At 40.8% G+C, this 21,565-nt stretch overlaps 1 protein-coding gene across 8 annotated transcripts in view; it reads left to right on the top strand.

The window, feature by feature from the left end:
• The window catches only part of anks1b (ankyrin repeat and sterile alpha motif domain containing 1B), a 261,246-nt gene extending 240,545 nt beyond the window's left edge, over positions 1–20,701 (top strand). Inside the window, exons 20-26 of one of the 8 annotated variants that reach the window (XM_072672508.1) lie at positions 1,327–1,452; positions 5,304–5,375; positions 7,044–7,127; positions 7,719–7,856; positions 9,247–9,414; positions 18,029–18,120; positions 19,350–20,701. In XM_072672508.1, coding sequence (XP_072528609.1) covers positions 1,327–1,452; positions 5,304–5,375; positions 7,044–7,127; positions 7,719–7,856; positions 9,247–9,414; positions 18,029–18,120; positions 19,350–19,398 — 729 coding nt within the window. In that variant the 3' untranslated portion in view covers positions 19,399–20,701. Of the gene's footprint in view, positions 1–1,326; positions 1,453–5,303; positions 5,376–7,040; positions 7,128–7,715; positions 7,857–9,246; positions 9,415–13,523; positions 15,219–18,028 lie in introns of those variants that run through there. The other 7 variants (XM_072672507.1, XM_072672506.1, XM_072672509.1 and 4 more) reach the window with 7 other exon arrangements.
• Positions 20,702–21,565: the final 864 nt, after the last annotated feature.

Below are 21,565 nucleotides of genomic sequence, written 5' to 3'. Positions count from 1 at the left end.
GCTGTATGTAAGGAGCATCAACTGTGGCGGTGATGGCGATGGTGTTGGTTAGGTTCTGTGGTTGATACAGATCACCCTTAAAAATGGGGCTGAATGTTGGCCTGTTGTATAACAAGCCTTTTAGATGGATGTGATCTGACATTTTCCCAACATGCCACAGAATTACAAATGTGGACCTTCTCCCTTCATGAAACCTAACCTCAGTGGCAGGTGGCATTTCTGTGCGAGGGTGTGTGTGAGCGTGTGTCTGTTCCTGTTTGTAATTGATCTTTTAGTATGCTGATAGCAGGCTTGTCGCTTCACTATGCTCAGTAGCTCTTGTATAAGTATCTTCTGCACGTGTGCCTGTTTGTGAGTACATGTCATAAATGTGCTTATGTTTAGCAGCCTTTTGATGTTTTGTGGCACTGATGGAGAGCTTATCACCGGTTGCACTCACTCCTGTTGTCATCTCTCTTAATTGTGTCCGTGTGTGCGTGTCTGCGGGTGATTACTTGCCGTGAATGGAATGATGCATTGCACTCTAAGGTGTAATGACTGAGGATAAATAACACCTCTGTCTGGCTCTTTATCAGTCTCTCCAGCTCTGCTGATGAGTGCAATGAGAACCTTGTGTACTGAGAGCAGAACCCGTTTTTAGCAGATTTGATATATATTTATAGTTCCCCCACACAAAAAAAATAGGCATCATTTCTTTCGGAGTACTTGGTTATGCATCTCCTTGCCCTAATATCAGCGCTAGTCCTGTTAGGTAGCAATTCCTTGTGCCTATTTAACCCACTCTTTCTTTAACTTTGTGCATCATGTCAAAAAAGCACACAACATTGACACTCTCACGTTCCAGAATGACCGCAGTAGGGCACTTTGACCAACCAGCAAAATCACCAGACATCAATCCCAGTTCTCAGAAATGTGCATCCAGTTAATAAAAGAGTGAAGTACCAAAGACTAAAAGAACTATGTGAAGAGGCTGGTGTAATCCTTACTTGGCATACACGATACTTATTAACCCCTTAAACCCAAAGTTTGTTAATTAATAAATCAGTTTTGATCCTAAAGTGGAAACTATTATATAGCGTATAGCTTACAAGATTTTGTGGAGTGCCACAGGGTTCTATTTCAGGGCCTATAAAAGTGATGGCAATTAAACCCTGACATACTGGGGTTAGGGCAATGAGGCGCTTAACCAAGTATCAGGAAAAAAAGATGATGCCTGTCACTCATGTATTGTCTGGTGAGCAATATTTGGGGGGGTCATTTGTAGACCTGAGCACATGTATATGGCTGAATTCATGTTCTAACAGCTGTCTTCATCCTTTGTTTCAGCAAGGGGAATGGTGTGAGCCAATCACGTTGCGACCTCCCAACGAGGCGACATCATCCACTCCTGTACAGTACTGGCAGCACCATCCAGAGAAGCTCATATTCCAGTCATGTGACTACGAGGCCTATGTAAGTGTGTTTACATGTGTGTGTGTGTGTGTGTGTGTGTGTGTGTGTGTGTGTGTGAGTGTAAGGATATGTTTGAGTGTCCATTCACATGCATAGTAGTGTGTTTGTCCTTGTCCCTTTAAATGCAATGTGCAATGACCGACTCAATGGTACTTTTATTTTATGAGTGTTGAATTTGCATTCCTGTTGAGTGGCAGATATTACAGTGCAGTTCCAGCATTTGACCATTTCCAAAACTGCAGTTCATTTCATATTTGCAAAGCATTGCAACTACTCAGCTCAGCCGTTTCTGAGGCACTGTGCAGTTGTTGTAGAAAGTCACTGTGAGTCATTTTGCAGTATATAATACACTGACTCATCTAGCCAGGTAAGTTGAGGGAAGAAGCTTCCACAGTACAATACCCTCTCATACTTTGTTTCCTGATAAAATTATGACATCAGGCCTAATCTTAACATATGGCCAGGTTGTAATATAAGTCGATTCTTTGCCCGGGAAAAGTTTTGATGTTAATTGATCTACTGGATATGGGGTTACAATTGATTTGTTTTCTTTCATAGTGAGAGTATTACGTTAGATATGTTAGACCAATGACCTCATTTTTAAAATAATGATTCTTTTTCATCAAAAAAAGGTATTATTATTATTACTGCTACTATTACTGCAGCTATTACTATCACTGTTACTATTACTACTACTGCTGTTATTACGTCTACTACTACTACTACCATTATCCCTGCTATTACTATTTTTGCTATTTCTACTACTGTTACTACTATTAGTACTACTACTGCTATTACTACTGCTACTACTACTACTCTTTCTACTACCATTGTTACTTCTACTTCTGCAACTACTACTATTACTACTATTATTGCTATTACTACTGTTACTACAACTGCTATTACTACTGCTACTACTACTACTCTTTCTACTACCATTATTACTTCTACTTCTGCAACTACTACTATTATTGCTATTACTACTATTACTACAACCATTATTACTACTGCTGCTACTACTACTGCTATTAGTACTGCTACTGCTGCTACTACTACTACAACTATTACTACTACAGTTACTACTACTACTATTATTAGTACTACAATTACTAATACTATTACTATTATAACTACTACTGCCACTATTATTACTACTATTAGTTCTACTATTACTTCTGCTATTGCTACCACATTACTATGTCGACCACTACTACTGCCAATAATAACAGTTGTTGTAATAGTGACTTAATTATAATGAACATGTTACTGAATACATGCACAAAATATTGTGTAATTAATATAAACCTAGTGATCTAATAATCTTTTTATTGGTCATTGGTCTTTTGTTTAGAGCTTATGAAAGTGAAGTGAAATTAATAAAAATGTAATGGTAGTATAAAGGTCATGTTTTGCATTATATTACTCAATGTTTGAAAAAAGGTTTTATTCGAAGAATTTATTTGTAAAATCTTGCTGGGGGGTTAGAAACATGTTCAAAATTATTTTATGCTGCTATATAAACTACAAAAATTATAATGCCGTTTATTTTCCCTAACTTACTCATCATTGTGCACTTGCTAAACATGCACAGTTGGGCTTTACAGTAAATAGCCATTGTTCTTTCCTCATTTCTGCTCTTGTTTTACTCCTTATAGTCAGTATAATATTGTTAATGGAGTCTAGTATAGAAATATATCTCCACTCCACAGCGTTTGTACTGTATGTACATAAGTGCATCTACCTAGTATAGAAAAAGGTAGGCTAATTTTAAGAAGCTGCAGTTCTTCATAGACATATAGCCCATAAAATGCAGACGTGTCTAGCTGCTTTAAATAATTGTAGAGCAAGGGAGAAAGAGAGAGAGAGAGAGAGAGAAATGTGAGGGGCCTGTAGTTCCTCAGTGCTGAATAACAGTATTTCTCTCTTCAATTAAAGTGGCGGCCTGTTTTTCAGCTTCTCTCCATCCTGGAGTAATTTTAGCTGGAGGTTACATAAAGCTGCTCTGTTACCTAGCAACAGCACCGTAAATCTGATTGGTATATTTTTGCCTGCACAAGGAACGATGTCGGAACTGTAGATTATAGCCGTATTGCTCTTGTGTAAATATGATTGGCCCTGAGACAGGCCGGCATAGCGTCTGATTGGTGGCTGCGGCAGACAGATGTCCAGATAAAAAGATGAAGGAAAAAAGGACAAGCAGATGAAGAGATCAAAGCGGGGCTTGAAAGATGAATATTTCCAGAGCGTTTTCTCCATGTGTTTATCATAATTATCCTGGTGCTCATTATGACAGTGGCAGTAATGAGTACCAAAAGGGCAGTAAAAGCCCTGAGCCAGGGAAATGTGGATGTGCAAATGAGTGTGTGTATGTGTGCATGCGAGCCCAAACATATAATTGTCAGGACAGCATCTGGTAGGCCATACACTGAAGACACACACGCCCCCATGCTGGCAGGAGCCTACAGTGTCTCCGCAAACAGCATTTTAATCTCATCAGGTTCCATCAATCGATCTCAGCAGCACAAAGCGCCTCAGCCTGACGGCTTCTGTTTCCATAGAGAGAGAGAGAGATGTTGTTCCATACACTCCACCGAGTGCTCTAATATTACCATAAACACTTCCTTTATTAAATCAGTACCCCCACACTGCTGTCCTTGTTTAACTTCCTCTTTCTCACTTTCTCTCTCTCACACATACTCAGACACAACTACAGCTTGCACCCTTGCAAAAAGGTTCTTTAGGGGTTCTGTAGGTCAAGGGTTGGGTTTCTATGGAACCATGGATGCTTAAATTTGTGGATTTTGCTGTCATTAGAAGAGTCAAAGAACCCTGTTTCAGTCCTATACAGAAGCCCTTTTTTTACAGTGGCCTTCAAAACCCTAGCATGATTAAGACTTCCCTTTACTTATATCAAAAGCTACACAGGACAGAATTACGAAAGCTCTTTAAAAAGATGGTCCTACTGCAGCACAAATGGGTCACGGATGGCATCTGACCATTTCGGCCTTCTTAAAAAAAAAGGCCTTTCAAACCGGCAAGAAGCTATCTGATGAAATACCCCAAACCAAACCCAGCTGAGTACTTGCAGTGCTGTGAGGGAAATGTTCAGTGTGAGCCTGATCAGACATATATTATAAGCTTCATGGATGTATTGAATAGAGGTTTAAAAAAAAACCTCATAAATCCAGATCAAACCACACTGTTGCAGTCAGGTCTCTAAGGCCACTTTCGTCCATCATAACTCTATTTTTAAGACGAAAGATGCCTAAAGGGTTACACAGATGATATTACACTCACACATCATCCAGTGACAGTGTCAGTAACGCCAGCACTTTCTGGAAAAAAGTGTCTTAGAGTGTCACGCCCATATTTACTGACTTGACTTGCTTTCATGCAGTGTGGTTTCAGCATGCAGCAGTGTTAGCTTATTACCATTTCCACATCTGCTTAATCACCTAATAATTCAGAGGAGCTAGTGGCAATTATGGGAAAATATACACAGGACAAAATATACAGAGTTTGGGACATACTGTTTACCCCAGGGTGAATATCCAGCCTAAACCCTACCTTCCTAAAATCCTAAAATGGGCATGATGTCGACTACAGACTGCCGACATGCTTACAGTGATCATTTGGTCTACATTTACTGTGTTCCAGTGAACATAAGCTTAAGGATAGTGCACAAATCTAGACCATCATGAGGTCCCAGAGGCCATTTTGCTGCTTTCTGAGCTGATTTGCGAGGGACAGTTTGGGATTAGCTACCTACTCATGGTGTGTGTCTGTCTGATTAAGATGAGGACACTGAAATAAGAAATGTGAAATGTGATGCATGTGTGTGTGTTTTACAGTACCTGGGCTCAATGCTGGTGAAAGAACTGAGAGGAACAGAATCCACACAAGACGCCTGCGCAAAAATGAGGGTAAGACTCCTGTAGAGTCACATTTTAGTCTCACATTCCTCTAACTACAAAGATTGCATAACTAGTATTAAGGCTAGTAATGCTATCACAAGCCTATAGAGACAAGAAGCATGCCAACAACATGGGCCTGGTTCTGTCTATAATGCCTACTAGCCGTTGTGTTATGTGTTATGAAGCTGCATGGCAAACGTAAAGAGACGGCATCTTAGAGAGAGAACACACTGAGCAGCTTTAGTGTTCTGGGCTACAGCAATGGCATTATATCATAACTGAAGATCCACAATCCAATTTTGGGTCCACGCCCTAACTCTTCCTCCTCCTCCTCCTCCTCCTCCTCCTCCTCCTCCTCCTCCTCCTTCTCCCTATATAAATTCTCCACAACGTATTCCTATGTTGCACAACATCACACCCACCACCACCCCGTCTCCCCCCTGTATCCCTGCTATCCACCTCGAGGATGTTGGGGTACAGCTTCATGCGCCAACTCAAAGCCGCCCCTGAACTCTTGCCCTGCCTCACAACCAGAAGCTTCGTCATCATTAACTGATCTGGATAATAGCAGCTAATAGTGCTATTTTTTTTGGTTTTGTGTAGCCCACTAGCTAATTTTCTATGTCTTACCTCTAAACTCCCAAATAATTCCCTAGCCTGTGTGTGGATCATTCCTTATCAGTACAGTCACAGCTGCTGGCTCCCCAAACCTTAGCATCCCAAACTTATTATTGTGTTACATTAGGACTACATGCAGCTTATTATATTTTAATCCAACCTGGTTTGGGAACGTTGGGTTGCGGATGGATTGCAGCTACGGAAGTGTTAAAATAGTGGTTCTGCTCAGAGCAGACTGATAGATTTGTTGATTCAGTTTCTGAGTTCCGGACATGACTGAAAACCGACTCCCAGGAAAACCGACTTCAGGTCGTCCTTTACAGACAAATCTTTCTCTCTTTTACTCACTACCTCATGCCTTCTTTCTTTCTCTCTGTCTGGAGTTCCATGGCTCCTCTCTACACCACTGTTTTTATATTCATGTAATATGCCATCTGCCCCCTCTCCCCTTCTTTTTTTAAGCTGCAGATTCTGACAGGTCCAGTGTAGACATGCTGAGGCAAAGATAAATGCTAACCCAGAAAAAGGAATGAATAATAAAGCCCTGAATATATTACTGTCAGAAGGGCTAGATAGAGGTAAAGGGTGAAGCTGCAGTTAATTCCGGTCATTACTATTCACAATCAGATTCGCATAGTCATGAAATATTATTTTAGGTCGCATTCCTTGTTATATATACAGAGCACGATGTACAGAGCAGCTTTCTTTGTCTTTCTTAGTAGAAATCTCTCTGAATGCTTATGCAGTGGGTTACTGCTGATTCTGCAGAGGAAATTGGTTTAGGTGTCCTTTTTTGGCACACAGACTTCCTTTCTCGGCTTTATGTTTATTTGTGTGTTCCGCTGGAATTTCGAATCCCTTGCTTTTTTCATGAGTATGAGGGATGCTGTGATTTCTCTCTGGGAATATAAAGGCTGTGGCGGCTTTAGGGGGGGTCTGTAAATCAGTGAGTGGTTTTTGGGGTTGTATAGCATGTTAGGTTTTGGGGTGTATGAAGGGTTGAGGAGGTTTTTGTTGGCAGCTCTGTGATGATCTTCTTCTTTTCTGCTCTGTAAGAAGTCTACAGAACAAATGAAGAAAGTCCCTACTATCGTCCTCTCCGTCTCTTACAAGGGAGTCAAGTTTATTGATGCAACAAATAAGGTAAGTATCCTTCATTTCAAGTCACTTTTTTACAAAATGTTATACTCTGGAAGTATGTTGAAATAGGCAAGCATATATGGAATATAAGGGTGGATGAATTATAGGGTTATGGCCCAGTTACCATGCTAACTAAGCTACTGACTGTGGTTACTCCTTGGTTTATTTTATTTTATATATTAAGGTTTTAAGGCTGCAGTTTGAAAAAAGTGAGAAAGTCTTTGCTGTGCTTCGCATTTGCACTGTATTAAGGTCTGTTACACTGGGCTGGCATGCTCACATTAGCGGTTCAGGACAGTTTTAGCATTCTCATGTGGACGAAGACATTTTCAGAAACGCTTCAGGAGATGTAGAGAAAAACCTACAATTTGAAACGTATATGGAGACTTGTGGACACGTGTAGACAGGGCCTAAGGCTAATTGTCAAAACGTACCTACGAGAGTTGCTGGGAGTTTGTTGCTGTGTGCTGCAGAAAACCATAGCCACCAGACACAGGCAGGACAAAAAAGCATGACTATAACTATGACAAGAACTCTAAAAAGATGAAAGGCAGTAATTATTGAAATGTCTTTCTCTTTCCCCTCTCTAAGCAGAACATTATAGCGGAGCATGAGATTAGGAACATCTCGTGTGCAGCACAGGATCCTGAGGACCTCTCCACGTTTGCTTACATCACCAAAGACTTGAAGTCCAGTCACCACTACTGCCATGTGTTTACAGCTTTCGATGTGGTCAGTAGCCCCCATTGTGTATTGACAAATCTACACAGTTCTGAGATCTAGATCACATAACAGTACTGACCGATGACTGCATGCAGCCATGGAAATGTTGCCATGGTGATTTACTGGAATAACAGTGGCAGTCTAACCAGTACAGGCTGTTGGGAATACACACTATTTTCTTTCATGGTGTTTTTGATAACCTTGTTTTTTTGTTGAATATTTGTTGAGTTTATTAACCTCTGAGCTCTGATTCACAAAAGTGTCTGGAGAAAGTAATTTGAAACTTTTTGTTCATATTTCATATTTCTTTCAAGAATTTCATACTTAAGAAAAAAGTTTTTTTTCTTCAAAAATCTTAAGACTTTTTTTTAGTAACTTTACTGTTAAGAAATATGTAAGAAACATTGGTATTAGGATAGCTTCACACTCTTTACACTAGACTGCTGTATTAAAAAAGTTCTGAAGGTACGCCTCTAAAATGGTCAGTTTAAACAGTTGAATTGCTTTATTTTTGATTTAAGAAGTCACGCCACAGTTCATGTTTATCATATTCCAAATATGAACATTTTTCATGTTGGCAATTTGCTACTTCATCACTTCTTGCTCTTGCTAACTAATTTTTTTTAGTACCTATTTAGATTATGTTTGTTCTCCATTTTACTATCCTGCATGGATTTAACCCAATATTGAAAAAAATGTGTTTGAACATTGTTTATGGTGAGCTGTAAAATGCCATATAAAAGGCTAGGTTACAAACGTTTACTTAAGAAAACTATAAAGATAAGAAAACATTTGAATTGTTGTTTTTTTTTAAAATTGCATTTAAGAACATTCTTATTAACTTATCAAAACATTTTTTTTTTCATGAATTCTCCTGGTAGGGCCCATGGTTTATTCTACTGGTGCAATAGATGGCAAAAGTTGTAAAATCCTCATTCTGAATATTCCGTAGCTGCTCCACTGAGTAACACCACTGAAAAATGCAAGATTCTTTTGCCATTGTATTGTAACTGCCTTTTTGTTATTAATGCTAATTCAGTAATTGAATATTTCTCCCTTATCCCTTATTTACTTCTTTGGAAAGTATGGATTCTAATTAGTACTAGTGCTAATAATACTAAAAGTGTCATGTTTTTCATTGAAAATCATTGAGCATGTGATTGTATTTAAAAACAGCACTAAATGTAATAATACTATTACTGTAATAGATTAATAAAGTGTTAAGAATTGCAACATTGCATCTGAAAGAAACAAAATGAAAGAAAGGGAAAAGTCCCTAGTAGATACTCTCTCAAATCTTCTACATAAACATGCAGGAACTGTAAATTCTGGTTCATTTATTTACCTGTTATTGATTTTTTATCTTTTTTTCTCTTCTCTCCCTGTGTGCTATGTGCAGAATCTGGCCTATGAGATCATCCTGACACTGGGCCAGGCATTTGAGGTGGCGTATCAGCTAGCCCTGCAGGCCAGGAAGGGCGGCCATGGCTCCTCTACACTGCCCGAAAGCTTCGACAGCAAACCCTCCAAACCCATCCCCAAACCCCGCGCCAACATCCGCAAATCTGTGAGTGCTGAACACACATATGCACACTCACTCACATGCCCACTCCTACTGGCTCTGTCTCATTTTGCCTCTCTACTCCCTTCACCTTTCCTGCGGCTAACTATCCTCCCCATCTGTGTGTGCTGGCCCCGTGGCTCATGAGTGCAGCTTTGAGCCTAATGCTGCTAAATCCAGTCCTCCATCCTCACCACTCCCAAAGGGCTTCTTCTCTAATCGCTTGCTTTTGGCCTGCGCTTTATCGATTCATGGTCCAGAAATATTAAAAGATTAAATGTCCTGTTCAGTAAGTCCAGCACTACGGAGAGCTGCCATGGTGTTGGAAGTCTTTGCTCTGCTTTATGACGGTTATGCTGTTATTTTAGTTGATTTTGGTTGCATCTTGTTTGCACCAGTTTGCATTGCATCTGTTCATCTGTCAAAGACAGAGCAGGGAAACAATGTCTAAATATATATCTATGTCTGCATATTGTGTATATATATATATATTTCTCTGTTCAGGTATGTACAGGCCAAAAGTTGGGACGCAACACTAGCTCTAAAATGTAGTCAGTAGTTCAGTACAATTACAAAACTACAAGTTTGCAGCAGCAGGTGCTTTGGAGAGGTCTTTAAGTGATGATAAAGAAGAACCACCATTTTAAGGTCTAAAGAGCCATCTCTTGTAAAGGTTCTTGACTATTTTCTATTTTCTACACAATTTTCCTCCCCAACTGTACACAACCCACTCGTTAATACTCTCCCCCATCACATGTAATGCTCCCAACACTGCTAGGGTGAGGACAGACACATACCATCTCTGACACATGCACAACCAGCCACCACCTCTTTTCAAAAAGCCATCTGGCCACCCGGAGAGAGCACGGCTAATTGTGCTCTCTCAGGCTCCGGCTGCTGATGGCAAGCAGCATGACCTGGGATTCGAACCAGTGGTGAGGTGCTGTTTGCTTGGAACATATTGGCAGCACCTGCACCTGCTAGACCACTCGGAGCTCTCTTTCACAAATATGGTTCTTTATGGAACCAAAAGTGGTTCTTCATTGGCACAAACTCACTCAAAGAACCATTTGAAGCACCTTTATTTTGTGTAGAACTAATTGCTGATTGCTGTTAATTGCTGTAATTAATTGCTCCTTTGTTTTGGAGCTGATGGTTCACCTGCAGAGTTTTATTAGAGCTCTAATCAGATCCCACTGATTCACACATTCAGCTGCTTCTGCAGGCTTGATTAGCTCAGTCAGGTGTGTTGAATTATATTATGACTGGACAATGTAAGGGACTGATGTCGACATCGACTGTGAAGACTTTTCAGATGTGACATGTGATGTCATTCCTAGCTTCCAGACTTTTGGCTTGTAGTGTATGTGTGTGTGTGTCTATGTTCAGATGTGAAAACTGACTGACTTCCAGACATTGGTACTTGTCACTGTGGGTTGGGCATGTGTGTCTGGAGATGTGTGTGTGTGTGTTTTGATGGGTAAACGGTGCCCTCTGTCTTCTCTGTGGCCTGTGGCTTAAGACTGAGGGTGATTGATGAGGTGCTGTTTGCTTGGAGCTCCACAGCTCAGTCTCTGTCTGCCCCACAGTCTGCCTCTGCAGCCGCCCCGGGCTCAGTGACCCACTGACAGTCATAATTCCTGCACCTTCCCCTGACAACGGCAAGCATATTACACTAATCTGGAGCAGCCCCAGAGCAAGGGGCGAGCGCATTACAAAAGCAGGGCAGTGATGGATAACACACTGTGTGGTTGCAGATAAATTTTGATTTGAAGATCAGCTTGTATTTATGGCCTCACTGCTCTCTTAAGGGATCCTGGGTTCTGGCACAGTTCTGTCTCCACTGTCTCTACTGGCACAATGGCCTCATAGAGTCAGGGAGTTTCTGGCCCTAGTCTGAGAGCTGTAGTTGGATGGTATGGCCAACCATATATATATATATTTACAACGATATATATCATATATCTGCTTCCTGTACATTTGAGACAATTATCGATGATTATTCTATTGATTTAGGTTTAAGAATATTTTGGACTCCTCAGAAAACAAAAGGCTCATTCTGATGTATGTTCTAGTATTCTAGAGTAATATTAAGTAAATAAAGAAAATATGTATCAAATATGAAATCTTATATGAGGTCCTTTGTAAGTTCAACATTAGTAACATATACTTAGCCTACTGTTTGCACTTACTTCTTTTTCTACCAAGTAAAAGGCACACATTATCACTATGTAGTAGCTGATAATATCCAATTGAGCCAAGACTTCATACATGCACTGAAAACATATGAATATTGTGAAAAGGTTTCATCAAAAAAAAATAAACTGTCATATATTTTATATTCATTACATAAAGTTTCAAATTTTAAGCCAGAAATCCAGTATATCAAATGGTAAATTACTATTTTGACAGTGTTAATGCAGGGTATCTCTCGGCCTAGTCTAGAGCACACACAGTCACAATCATTGGGATTTGACAGTTGTCTAGAAGACGATCATCGACACCCTCCATGAGGAAGGTAATCCACAAAAGGTCTTTGCTGAAAAGTCATATTAATAGAAAGTTGTCTGGAAGAGGAAAATGTGGTAGGAAAAGATGCACAAGCAACAGGAATGACCACGGTCTTGAGAGGATTGTCAAAAGGAGTTGATTCAAAAAGTGGTGTCAGTGCATCAAGAGCCACCAAACACAGACGTCTCCGGGACAGGGGCTACAACTGGCCAAAATTCTTAATATCATGTCACTCCAGAAGAGACAGAGACATCAGAGGCATCTTACCTGAAATAAAAAGAACTGGACTGTTGTTCAGCAGTCCAAAGTCGTCTTTTCAGAAGAAAGTAAATTTTGCAATCAAGGTCCTAAAGTAGAGAGGCACAGCATCCAAGATGGTTTCTGATGGTTTGGGGTGCCATGTCATCTGTTGGTGTTGGGCCACTGTGTATTATTAAGTCCAACGTCAACACAGCCGTTGACCAGGAGGTTGACAAGCACTTCAGGCTTCCTGACAAACTTTATGGAAATGGTGAATTTCTTTTCCAGCAGGACTTCTACTAAATAGTTTGCTGACTATGATATTACTGAGCCTGATTGGCCAGCCAACTCTCTGGACTTGAACCCCATAGAGAAGCTATGGGATATGGTCAAGACGAAGAGAAGTACTCGACCCAGACGAGCTGAAGGCCACTATCAAAGCAACCTGGGCTTCAGTAACATCTCAGCACTGCCCCAAATCCATTGCCTCCGTGCCCGGCCACACTGATGCAATGATTTGTGGTAAAGAAGACCCAACCTAGAATGGAATAAGTGTATAAATGAGCACACTTGACATTTCTGAATCGTACAGTTTTCTGTTTGATCTTATTTGAATGATTTGAGGTACTATATTTCTGAATGTCATATTATGTGTAATGAATATAAAATGTATGACATGTGATGTTGAATGAAATTATAAACAAACATTAACCTTTCATGATATTTCTTTTATTGAGATGCACCCGTATATAATTATTGTTACAATTATAGTAGGGTTACCATCCAGAACTGGCTTCAGACACTAAGGAAGAAGTGCTGGTATTGGTCTGACGTGCTAGCTGATTGTAAACTTAAGCTCCTACTCCAGCACTTCCATACACTGTGCATGTGAGTGTGTGTGTGTGTGTGTGTGTTGTTCCTGTAAAGATACTCAGTCTTGAGCTAAGCGTGTGAGTATGTTGAGATTAATCATCATATGTGAAGAGGCCTGCTGAGCCAGCAACTTTACATTACTCGTTAATTGCTTCCTGTGTCTGTGTGGCTCTGTGTGTATGTGTGTGTGCCGTCACACAAGGAGTACAGCATACACTAATAGACTTTATTGATTTTCCTGAGCACAAGAGAAAGTGAACATTATGTTGCTACATACTCATCTCCTTATCCATGTAAGTGACTTACTATACTCTTCATCCTTTTAGGATCAGTTCTATCTCTCTCTCTCTCTCAATCTCCTTGCCTCCCTTTCTTCTCCTCTTCCTCCCCGAGCCTTCATCTGTGTGTGTGCTTCGCTGGGTGTGTCTGTGCCTGAGTGCTGCCACTCTCTGACCTCTGTGACCTCTATAACCTCTGTCTTCCACCCCTAGGTCATGTCCCCCTCTAGCCGCTGGTCCCTGGGGCACATATACACCCCGCACCGGCCTCCTCTCCACCCTCCTTCCTCACGACTCCTCTTCCTCCATCCACACAAAGTTCAATTTCAGGTCTCCTTGCATTTTCCTTTCCTTTTGCCTTCTTAGCTCTCATCCCATTAGCTCCCATCCCATGTTATTTGGTTTCTGTTCGGAATTTTCATTTCCTGTCTCTTTCCTTGGTTCCGCTTGGCCTCGTCTGCATTGGGTTGGGTTTTGCTCAGCACCGTTGATAAGGGACTAGTTTGGCGAAAATCTAATTTGCACAATTTTCTCAAGGAATGAATCAAACCAAGACATGTTTGGTCACAAAATGTGATTCTTTAGTTTTGCACGGGTCCTGCGGGGGAATGCAGATGTATAAATAATAATTATGATTATTGTATTATAGTAAATAGTCATAAAGGTATTACTGATAAGTATGGATCTGTAACCACCTGTACTGTACTTCCTCCACCCTTTTCCACTAAATACTCTTGATTCCTACTCTCTAATTTACATATTTTTGGGTGAATTTCATATCAGACACTTTCCAGCAGGAAAATAAATGCCAAATTCATAACAAATCTAAACTCTCACAGAAGTCACAACCAGAACAGAGAGATGAGTAATTCCTGTATATAACTATATACAACTCAGCAGTATTGGTTGGTAAGTTATTCACTGTGCATTTGTGTTTCTTTATTGCTCAGATTAATATTTAGAAGAGGATACATCTGTGTTTAAAATACCGAAAATATTTAAAGAGATTAAACTTTTTAAACTTTACTATACTAGAGATGGGCATTATGACAGGTCGTTGTTGTTGTTGTTGTGATAAATGTTGTTATATGTTACTTTTTTAATACAAAGAGAGCACAATTGCCCCTGTTTAACTGACGTATTGCAGCAAATTGTGAATTACAGTCATTGTACTGCAGAAGCTCAGTGGTACAGTGAGTGTGTGCAACACAGCTCCAGGGACCTGTAATTGTATGGGTTCAATCCTCACTCCAATTTCTGGTCTCTCATGTCACTGTCCTCTAAGTACTCTGGTTTTCTCCCACCTCCGAAAGAACACACACACCTTGGCTATGCTGAATTGCCCCTAGGTGTGTGGGTGAATGGTGAGGTGTGCTGTACCCTGCAATAGAGTGGTACCCTCTACAGGGGGTATTCCTGTAGGCTCTGGCCCTGACCAGGAAGAAGTGAATAAGAAATCAAATATAAATAAAATAATCTGTTGCATAATATTGTTGCCATATCGCCCACTTTTGCTATAGTCATTTTTAGATGAGTGCATTTTTTATTTGATCTTATTAGCTTATACCCAGTAGTTGGCATTCACACACTTGCCTTCATTCACACTTGCATTAAAGCATGCAGAGTTTACTGCTATTGCTTTTCTGACACTGTATGGCGCACTGTTATTCATAAAACTGAATAAAATGCATAGTGAGCTAAATCACAGGAGCTGGCTTCTTGAAGCCTGGCATTTGTAATTATTTCTTCCAGGTTGGGCTGATCTAGCACATTTGATCTCAGAGGAAAATTGTGTAAATTAGATATTTCCTAGGGCTGTTCCTTTAACAACACCCTTTTTTGACTGGAACTTTTTTTGCTTATTTGTTTGACTTTCTCTGCTGACGAGTGTGTGTGTGTGTGTGTGTGTGTGTGTGTGTGTGTGTGTGTATGAGCATGTTGCTTACCATCCATCTGCGTTACCAGCTGAATCAGCACGCTGTGGATTTCATCCCGTCAGTCTGTAAGATCTTTTTCTGCAGTCTAGATGACCACACTGCATCACTTCATGCAGCTGCGCTCCTCACTGGCAGTGTGCTGTTGAGAGATATGGCGGCTTTCCAGACAGGCCTCAGACAGAGCACCAGTAGGAGTTATCATAGAAGATTACAGATTGTGTGCACTTAATCAGAAGTGTGTGTGTGTGTGTGTGTATTTGCGTATGTGAGATTTCAGAGGTAGTCAGGCAGTGTGAGGATTACGATATTTAATATTCATGTGGCTCCATATGGAAACACCAGATAAAGAAAAGAAGATGTAGATGACAGAAGGCGTAGATTACTGTGTGTGTGTGTGTGTGTGTGTGTGTGTGTGTGTGTGTGTGTGTGTGTGTTTCTGCTGCTGTAGAGAAGGATAAGTGTGAAGCTCTGTGTGGAATAAATCTCAGACTGCATGGATACACAGTGTACACAGCAGTGTGATTGGTGGTTATAGCTGTTGCATGTATGGGTTAGTTTTGACTGAAGGAGTATCATTTTTATATTTTTCCATAAAACAAGTTCAAAACAGTTCAATCAGAATAAAATTAGAAGTAAAATGGTTTCAAATGCAGGTCTGTATTTATTTCAGTGAACTGTGAGTGAAAAATAAGAAACATGTTTTTGTTACCAGGTGATTCTCAGGATTCAGTGCACTTTATAACCTGTAACATGTGGTTAAATTGTTATTTTAATTATATAAATTAATATTTAATTCATATTTATTTTGATACCAGCTTGTTGGCATCTAATTGTCATCTCATTTGAGTATATTATTAAAAGTGCAAAGCCACATATAAATGATTCAATTTTTTTCTAGATTTTGCAGGATTTTCCAGTGTCCTTTTGACCCACTCAACCCAGTAATGCTGCAATTTCTCTGCCCGTAAAAAAACAACGCTTTGATCTTTCTGACATCATTTAAAATGAAGTGACATCATGATGGTCTCTTTGACCACACTGTTCGAATAGAGGGAAGATAATCTTCTCTCTGATATAGGATATTAAATCATAATTTTAGATTACACTTGTCAAGCTCAATGTTTTACCTTGTTGTTACTTAAAATCTTTAGGTAACATATTTTCACCAAAACATTTCGTACAGAAATGTGAAGGTGATGTGAAAGCAGCGTTTTGTACAGCAGGGTTTACTTGCATAGAAAGACATTAACCCCTTCACATTCGACCCATTGATTGCTGAATGATTGACGCGATTTTGTCTTCACAAAGAGCTCACATTCCTGAGAATGACTCCACCATCTGTTTTCTAAAGGGACGCCTCGGCCAAAATCAAAAATGTAACCGTTGATACACCTGTTGTGAACATGCCTCTGTGCCTTTGGAATGAGATTTGCCAGCTTCAGAATGCAGACCCCCCCTCCTCTGGCAGTGCACCATGAAGATGGTAGTATGTTTGAAAAGACTGTTACCATCACTAGGATGCCAAGGGTGGATACTTGAGAATGGGCTGTTTGAATTGTTCTGTGCTATCTGGCTTAATAATCCCATTGTGCTTCAGCAGAGGGAATGGAGACCAATAGCTGATATTGCTGCTAGCGTCTTCTTGCTTCTTCTCGCTTCTGGTTAAGTAGGTCATGTTAAATAAAGGTGGAATCGCGGTATTTATAATCATTTAAATAGATATCTCCTACTACTAACACTACTAACCAGCGGATCCTTTACCCTTATCATCACATTTCCCAAACCCAGGCATCATGACATTTTGACAAAATGTAAAGGACAAGCGCCAGATCCAAATAATGTCAAAAATGTTGATTTAAATTGGTTGTTGTTTTAGTTTTTTGTTTGTTTATTTGTTTGTTTGTTTTTGCACAACAGTGACAAATGGGTAGTCGATTTTTTTTTGTGTGGTTGCTAACCTTCATACTTGGGCTGTTTTTCATTGAAGCGATTCACTTAAAGCATCAAAAAGAAGACTATCATCATGGTCAGTCTACTCAAACACACACATTAGCCCACATTAAGAAACACACAGCTAACATCATCACATCACACAGTGTGAGTATGTGCTATGTGGGATTCAAATCGCAGGCCAGATGCTGATACTCCTTTTACCGATGTGCCATCTTTAGTGGCTGGTAATCAGGATTGGGTGATTGCAATAGGGAATCCCAGTGGTTGTATGACATACTTGCATAATGCATAATGGGAATCGTAGTGAGAGAAAGCCAGTGGACAAAAAGTACTGTGCCACATAATACTACATGACCTGTGCTGTCGCGCAAAAACATTGGCAGCTTTACGGGAGAAGAAAAACCTTAACTTTTTAACTAGATGATTGCAGGGCATTTCAAACTGTTTCCATTGGGCCATTAATTATGAAATTTGAGCACAATGTAAAGAGTAATCGCCATATTTAAATAATGTTTTGCGAGTCGGCGACAATGCGCTAGTTTTGCGGAGTGCACTTTTAATTCTTTAATTCTTAAAAAACACCTTGACACCTCAAGGATTTTCACTTAACTGTGCTGTGCAAGTCTATGTTTGTGTGGCCACCCTGCTCTGTCCTTCAGCTCTCTCTCTCTCTCTCTCTCTCTCTGCCTGACTCTCTTCTGAACACTCCCCTCTGCCTCTTTCTCTTCCTCACGCCCCCTCCCTGTCTAACCTTCTTTTTTTCTCATTTCCCTCTCACGTCTCCTGCCTCTGCCTGACCTGCTCTCTCGCTCCTGTCTTCTACCCTAGATGGAGCAGCCCTCGATGGACCAGAAGGGCCACGGCAACGTCCCCTGGATAGTGGAGCCGGGACAGGAGGCCAAGAGAGGCGTCAACACCAAGTATGAGACCACTATTTTCTAATATACACCCACACTGTCCACTTCCTGTGTGTGTGCCTTTCAGAGAGCGCCCTCTAGAGGCCCCCCACGGAGCCACGGGCCCAGTGACCTGTGACCCGCCCCGCGTCCCTCCGCCCGGTCCAGCCGTATACCGTGGCCTCTGCATGATGTCGCTGCTGCTGTCTCTCTCTCTCTCTCTCTCTCTCTCTCTCTTGCTCTCTCTAAATCTATCTCGCTCCCCCTCTCCGACTGCAGCTCTATACAGGAGGGTCACGCTCAGCCCTCAGGCTGACACGCTGCGTGTCACACCCTCCTTCACTCCGCTCTCATTCTCCTCCAACGTAAATCGAAAAAAGAGGTGCAGTCTGTTGTTGATTTTTTTTTGTTGTTCCTTTCTCCTCCGTTCCATGCTTTTACTCTCTCCCCCACCGAACCACTACGCGCAAACACACATGCATACCGCCCTACACCCTCGCGACTGCTTGAATGAGAACTTCAAATCCGTAAATGCTGCTACAAGCGTGTCACTACAGTGTTTTAGTTAGGAGGGGGTTTGCTTTCGTTTGTCAGCAGGCAGCGTGAGGCGCAGTTAGCTGCAGAGGTTTTTTGGGGGCAGGAAAAACAAAAGCAAGGGACTTTAGAGATGGCTGCTCCACACGGTCAAGTGTAGGAATGGAGATCAGATGCCACTTGAGAACATTTTTGCTTATGTGCTGTGTAGCAAAATGTTTATTTAATTATATATTAAAAAAATTAAAATAAAAAGTAAGCTTGTCTGAAAACAGCAAATCGACTTTTCAGTCCCTTTTAATAGATTTTTTTTTTTAACTTTTGCTAACATATCCAGAATGGCCTGTAACGGGCAGCCTGGAGGGTTTGGCTTTCTCTAAACCCTGCTGGAGGTTGAGCCGTGTTTTATGTCAGGGTTTTCTGTTCATATCCTCTACCCTGGCAAAAAAGCGCAAGCGCGTCGTTTAAAGAAAGCTTATTTTACACTGAAGCATTTTCCAGCTATCTTATCTTATCTCTAATTCCTTTTCCTCATTTTTTGTTTTTTTGTTTGGCTTTGAACGCAAGTTGCCCTGAAACAGGCACTTTGTCCTGCAGAGAGCATGTGGTCCGTGTTGGACTGGTCTGAGAGTCTTTTTTTTCCTTTTTTTTCTCTTTTTCTTTTTTTTTTTTTTTTTTTTGATGGACGCTCTGGATAAGTGATTTAATCTCATTTGCAGGGCAGTGCCGGACGCCCATGTCTATTACTGTGGAAATCAAAGAATGTAGCCAGCCCCTAACATGGACCCTCTCATACACACATTGCAAAACGGACTACAAATGCGGAGCCTTAAAGTGTCACTGGACTACAAATGTGGCAGAGCCTCTGGTGAAGGGACTTTTAGCCTAAATGCAGTGTGCAAGAGACACTACCGGTGTGCACCTATGGCCTTTTCCGAATGCATTAATGCGCACACTACAGCGGACTACAGAGCGACAGGGACCTGTCGCGTTTGAATGTACACTTCACTCGGAGCCGCTTCACTGCGTTGGCTCTGCTGCTGGGGCCCGTGGACTATGCTGTGTGAGGGAGAAAGTTGGGGGAAAGGCAAGGTGCCATGGGGATAGGACGTATACCATGGTCACTCTCACAGACTCTTTTTGCCCTGGTCTCTATGCCAGAATGCCAGGGCGCGACGCAAACCAGGGCAAAAGCGGACGCATTTTTTACATTTCAGTTGTCCTCTTCAGTTTCTCTTCAGTTTGTTTATGGTTGATTCTCTGTTATGAATATTATGCACAATGTGAATGGATTTATTGCACTGGACAACCATGAAATTGATGCGTCTCGTGCCAAATTCACTACAGATTTGTTGTTGACATGATTGACAATGCCATGCAGATTACTATTCATATTGACAAAACATTTTACTGTTCAATAGAAGTCTATATTACCATTATTTTAATTCTTAATTAACTATTCTTCTTATTATTAATTATTATTATTATTATTATTAATGTGCAATTCTTGTCTAATGTTGTCTTAATGTTATATTATTTTTATATGATATGTTGGGCTTGAGAATAACAGCCAATCCTAAAAAACAAAAAAACAAAATATCTATTATTATTATTATTATTATTATTGTAGTAAAGCAAAGAATGTGTGAATGGCTCCATTCAACTTTGCTTTCAGGTGAAAAGGCCATTGTTTCTCATGGGGCTGTTACACAGAGACAGATGTACTATTTTAACTCAGTGTCACTGTAGAAATTTTTGCCACAATTCTCTCTGTAAATAAATATTTTGTTGACTCATTGTTCATACATGTAATGTAGTTTAACATAAAAAAGCAGAAAACGAATAACAGAAAAAAAGAAAGAGAAGGATATGACATCACACTGGTTAACATGGTACCAAATTTCGAAGGTCAACTGATTTTACTGTTGAAAAAGAGCTTGTTTGAGTCGAGAAGCAGAGTTGCTAACCTACATGTACATAGGCTTGGGCTTCCAGCACTCTAAGTTTTCTAAGTTTGGTCTTTATTTATATCCTGGCAAAGCACATGGAATAAATTGGACTTGTACGACCATTTCTTGCTGTGTGGTCTCTGCTTCCTCCATCGTTCCTGCATCAGCCCACGGCCTGCAGATACGTCTGCCTCGGGCTCCACACACCAGGCCCTGCATGCATTAAAGCCAGCCTGGAATCACAATAGGGCTGTTGTTTACTTGCTAGTTCATGTCCTTGTGCGTATTAAACACAAATTACTGTGTCATAACATTCAAAATGATTGATGAATTTTCTGCAACCATACTGACTGCTTCTAAACAGCTTCTGGAAAAATGTAATTAACCAATACTACACCAGCATGATTTCCTTCCCCCTCCCACCACCTGTGGATACACCTATCATTGAAGGCAAATCCAGCTATCACCTCCGTTTCTGGCTGTGTGTACAGATTAAAATTCAAATTAAAATGAAATTAAATAAACTGGCTCAACATTTTGGCAACATCATGGCTCAATATCCTATTTTACTTGGAAATCGGCTAAGAAAATCTACTGCTACTGCATCCAGAGGAAGGCGGTTTTGTCCCTTGATTGGTGTTCAATCAAGCAGCAATAGAGAAAGTCTTTTTTGGTGATGGAGTACCCCTGCTCTCCTCATGTTGGTGTTTATTCAGCTCTTACATCTTCACAATCCTGACTAGCCAAGTTAGAGCTTTAGGAGTTTTTTTACACGGCATGTGACATTCACGCCCCCCCCTGTTTATTTTCAACGAGAGGCTGGTGGACAGGCAAAGCAATGCCTGCAGAGCAGCAGGTGGTGCAACAGGCGAGCTTGACCCCAAGAAACCACCTCACGTGTCAGCACACACCTGCCTTCCTCCAAGTAGAAACGTTTTGGGCTTACAATGCAAGAACTGAACTGCCTCTGAAATCGCCTCATCCTT

Source organism: Salminus brasiliensis, chromosome 2 (assembly GCF_030463535.1).
Source record: "Salminus brasiliensis chromosome 2, fSalBra1.hap2, whole genome shotgun sequence".
NCBI classification, from domain to species: domain Eukaryota; kingdom Metazoa; phylum Chordata; class Actinopteri; order Characiformes; family Bryconidae; genus Salminus; species Salminus brasiliensis.
This window is presented reverse-complemented; position numbering and strand designations above follow the sequence as displayed.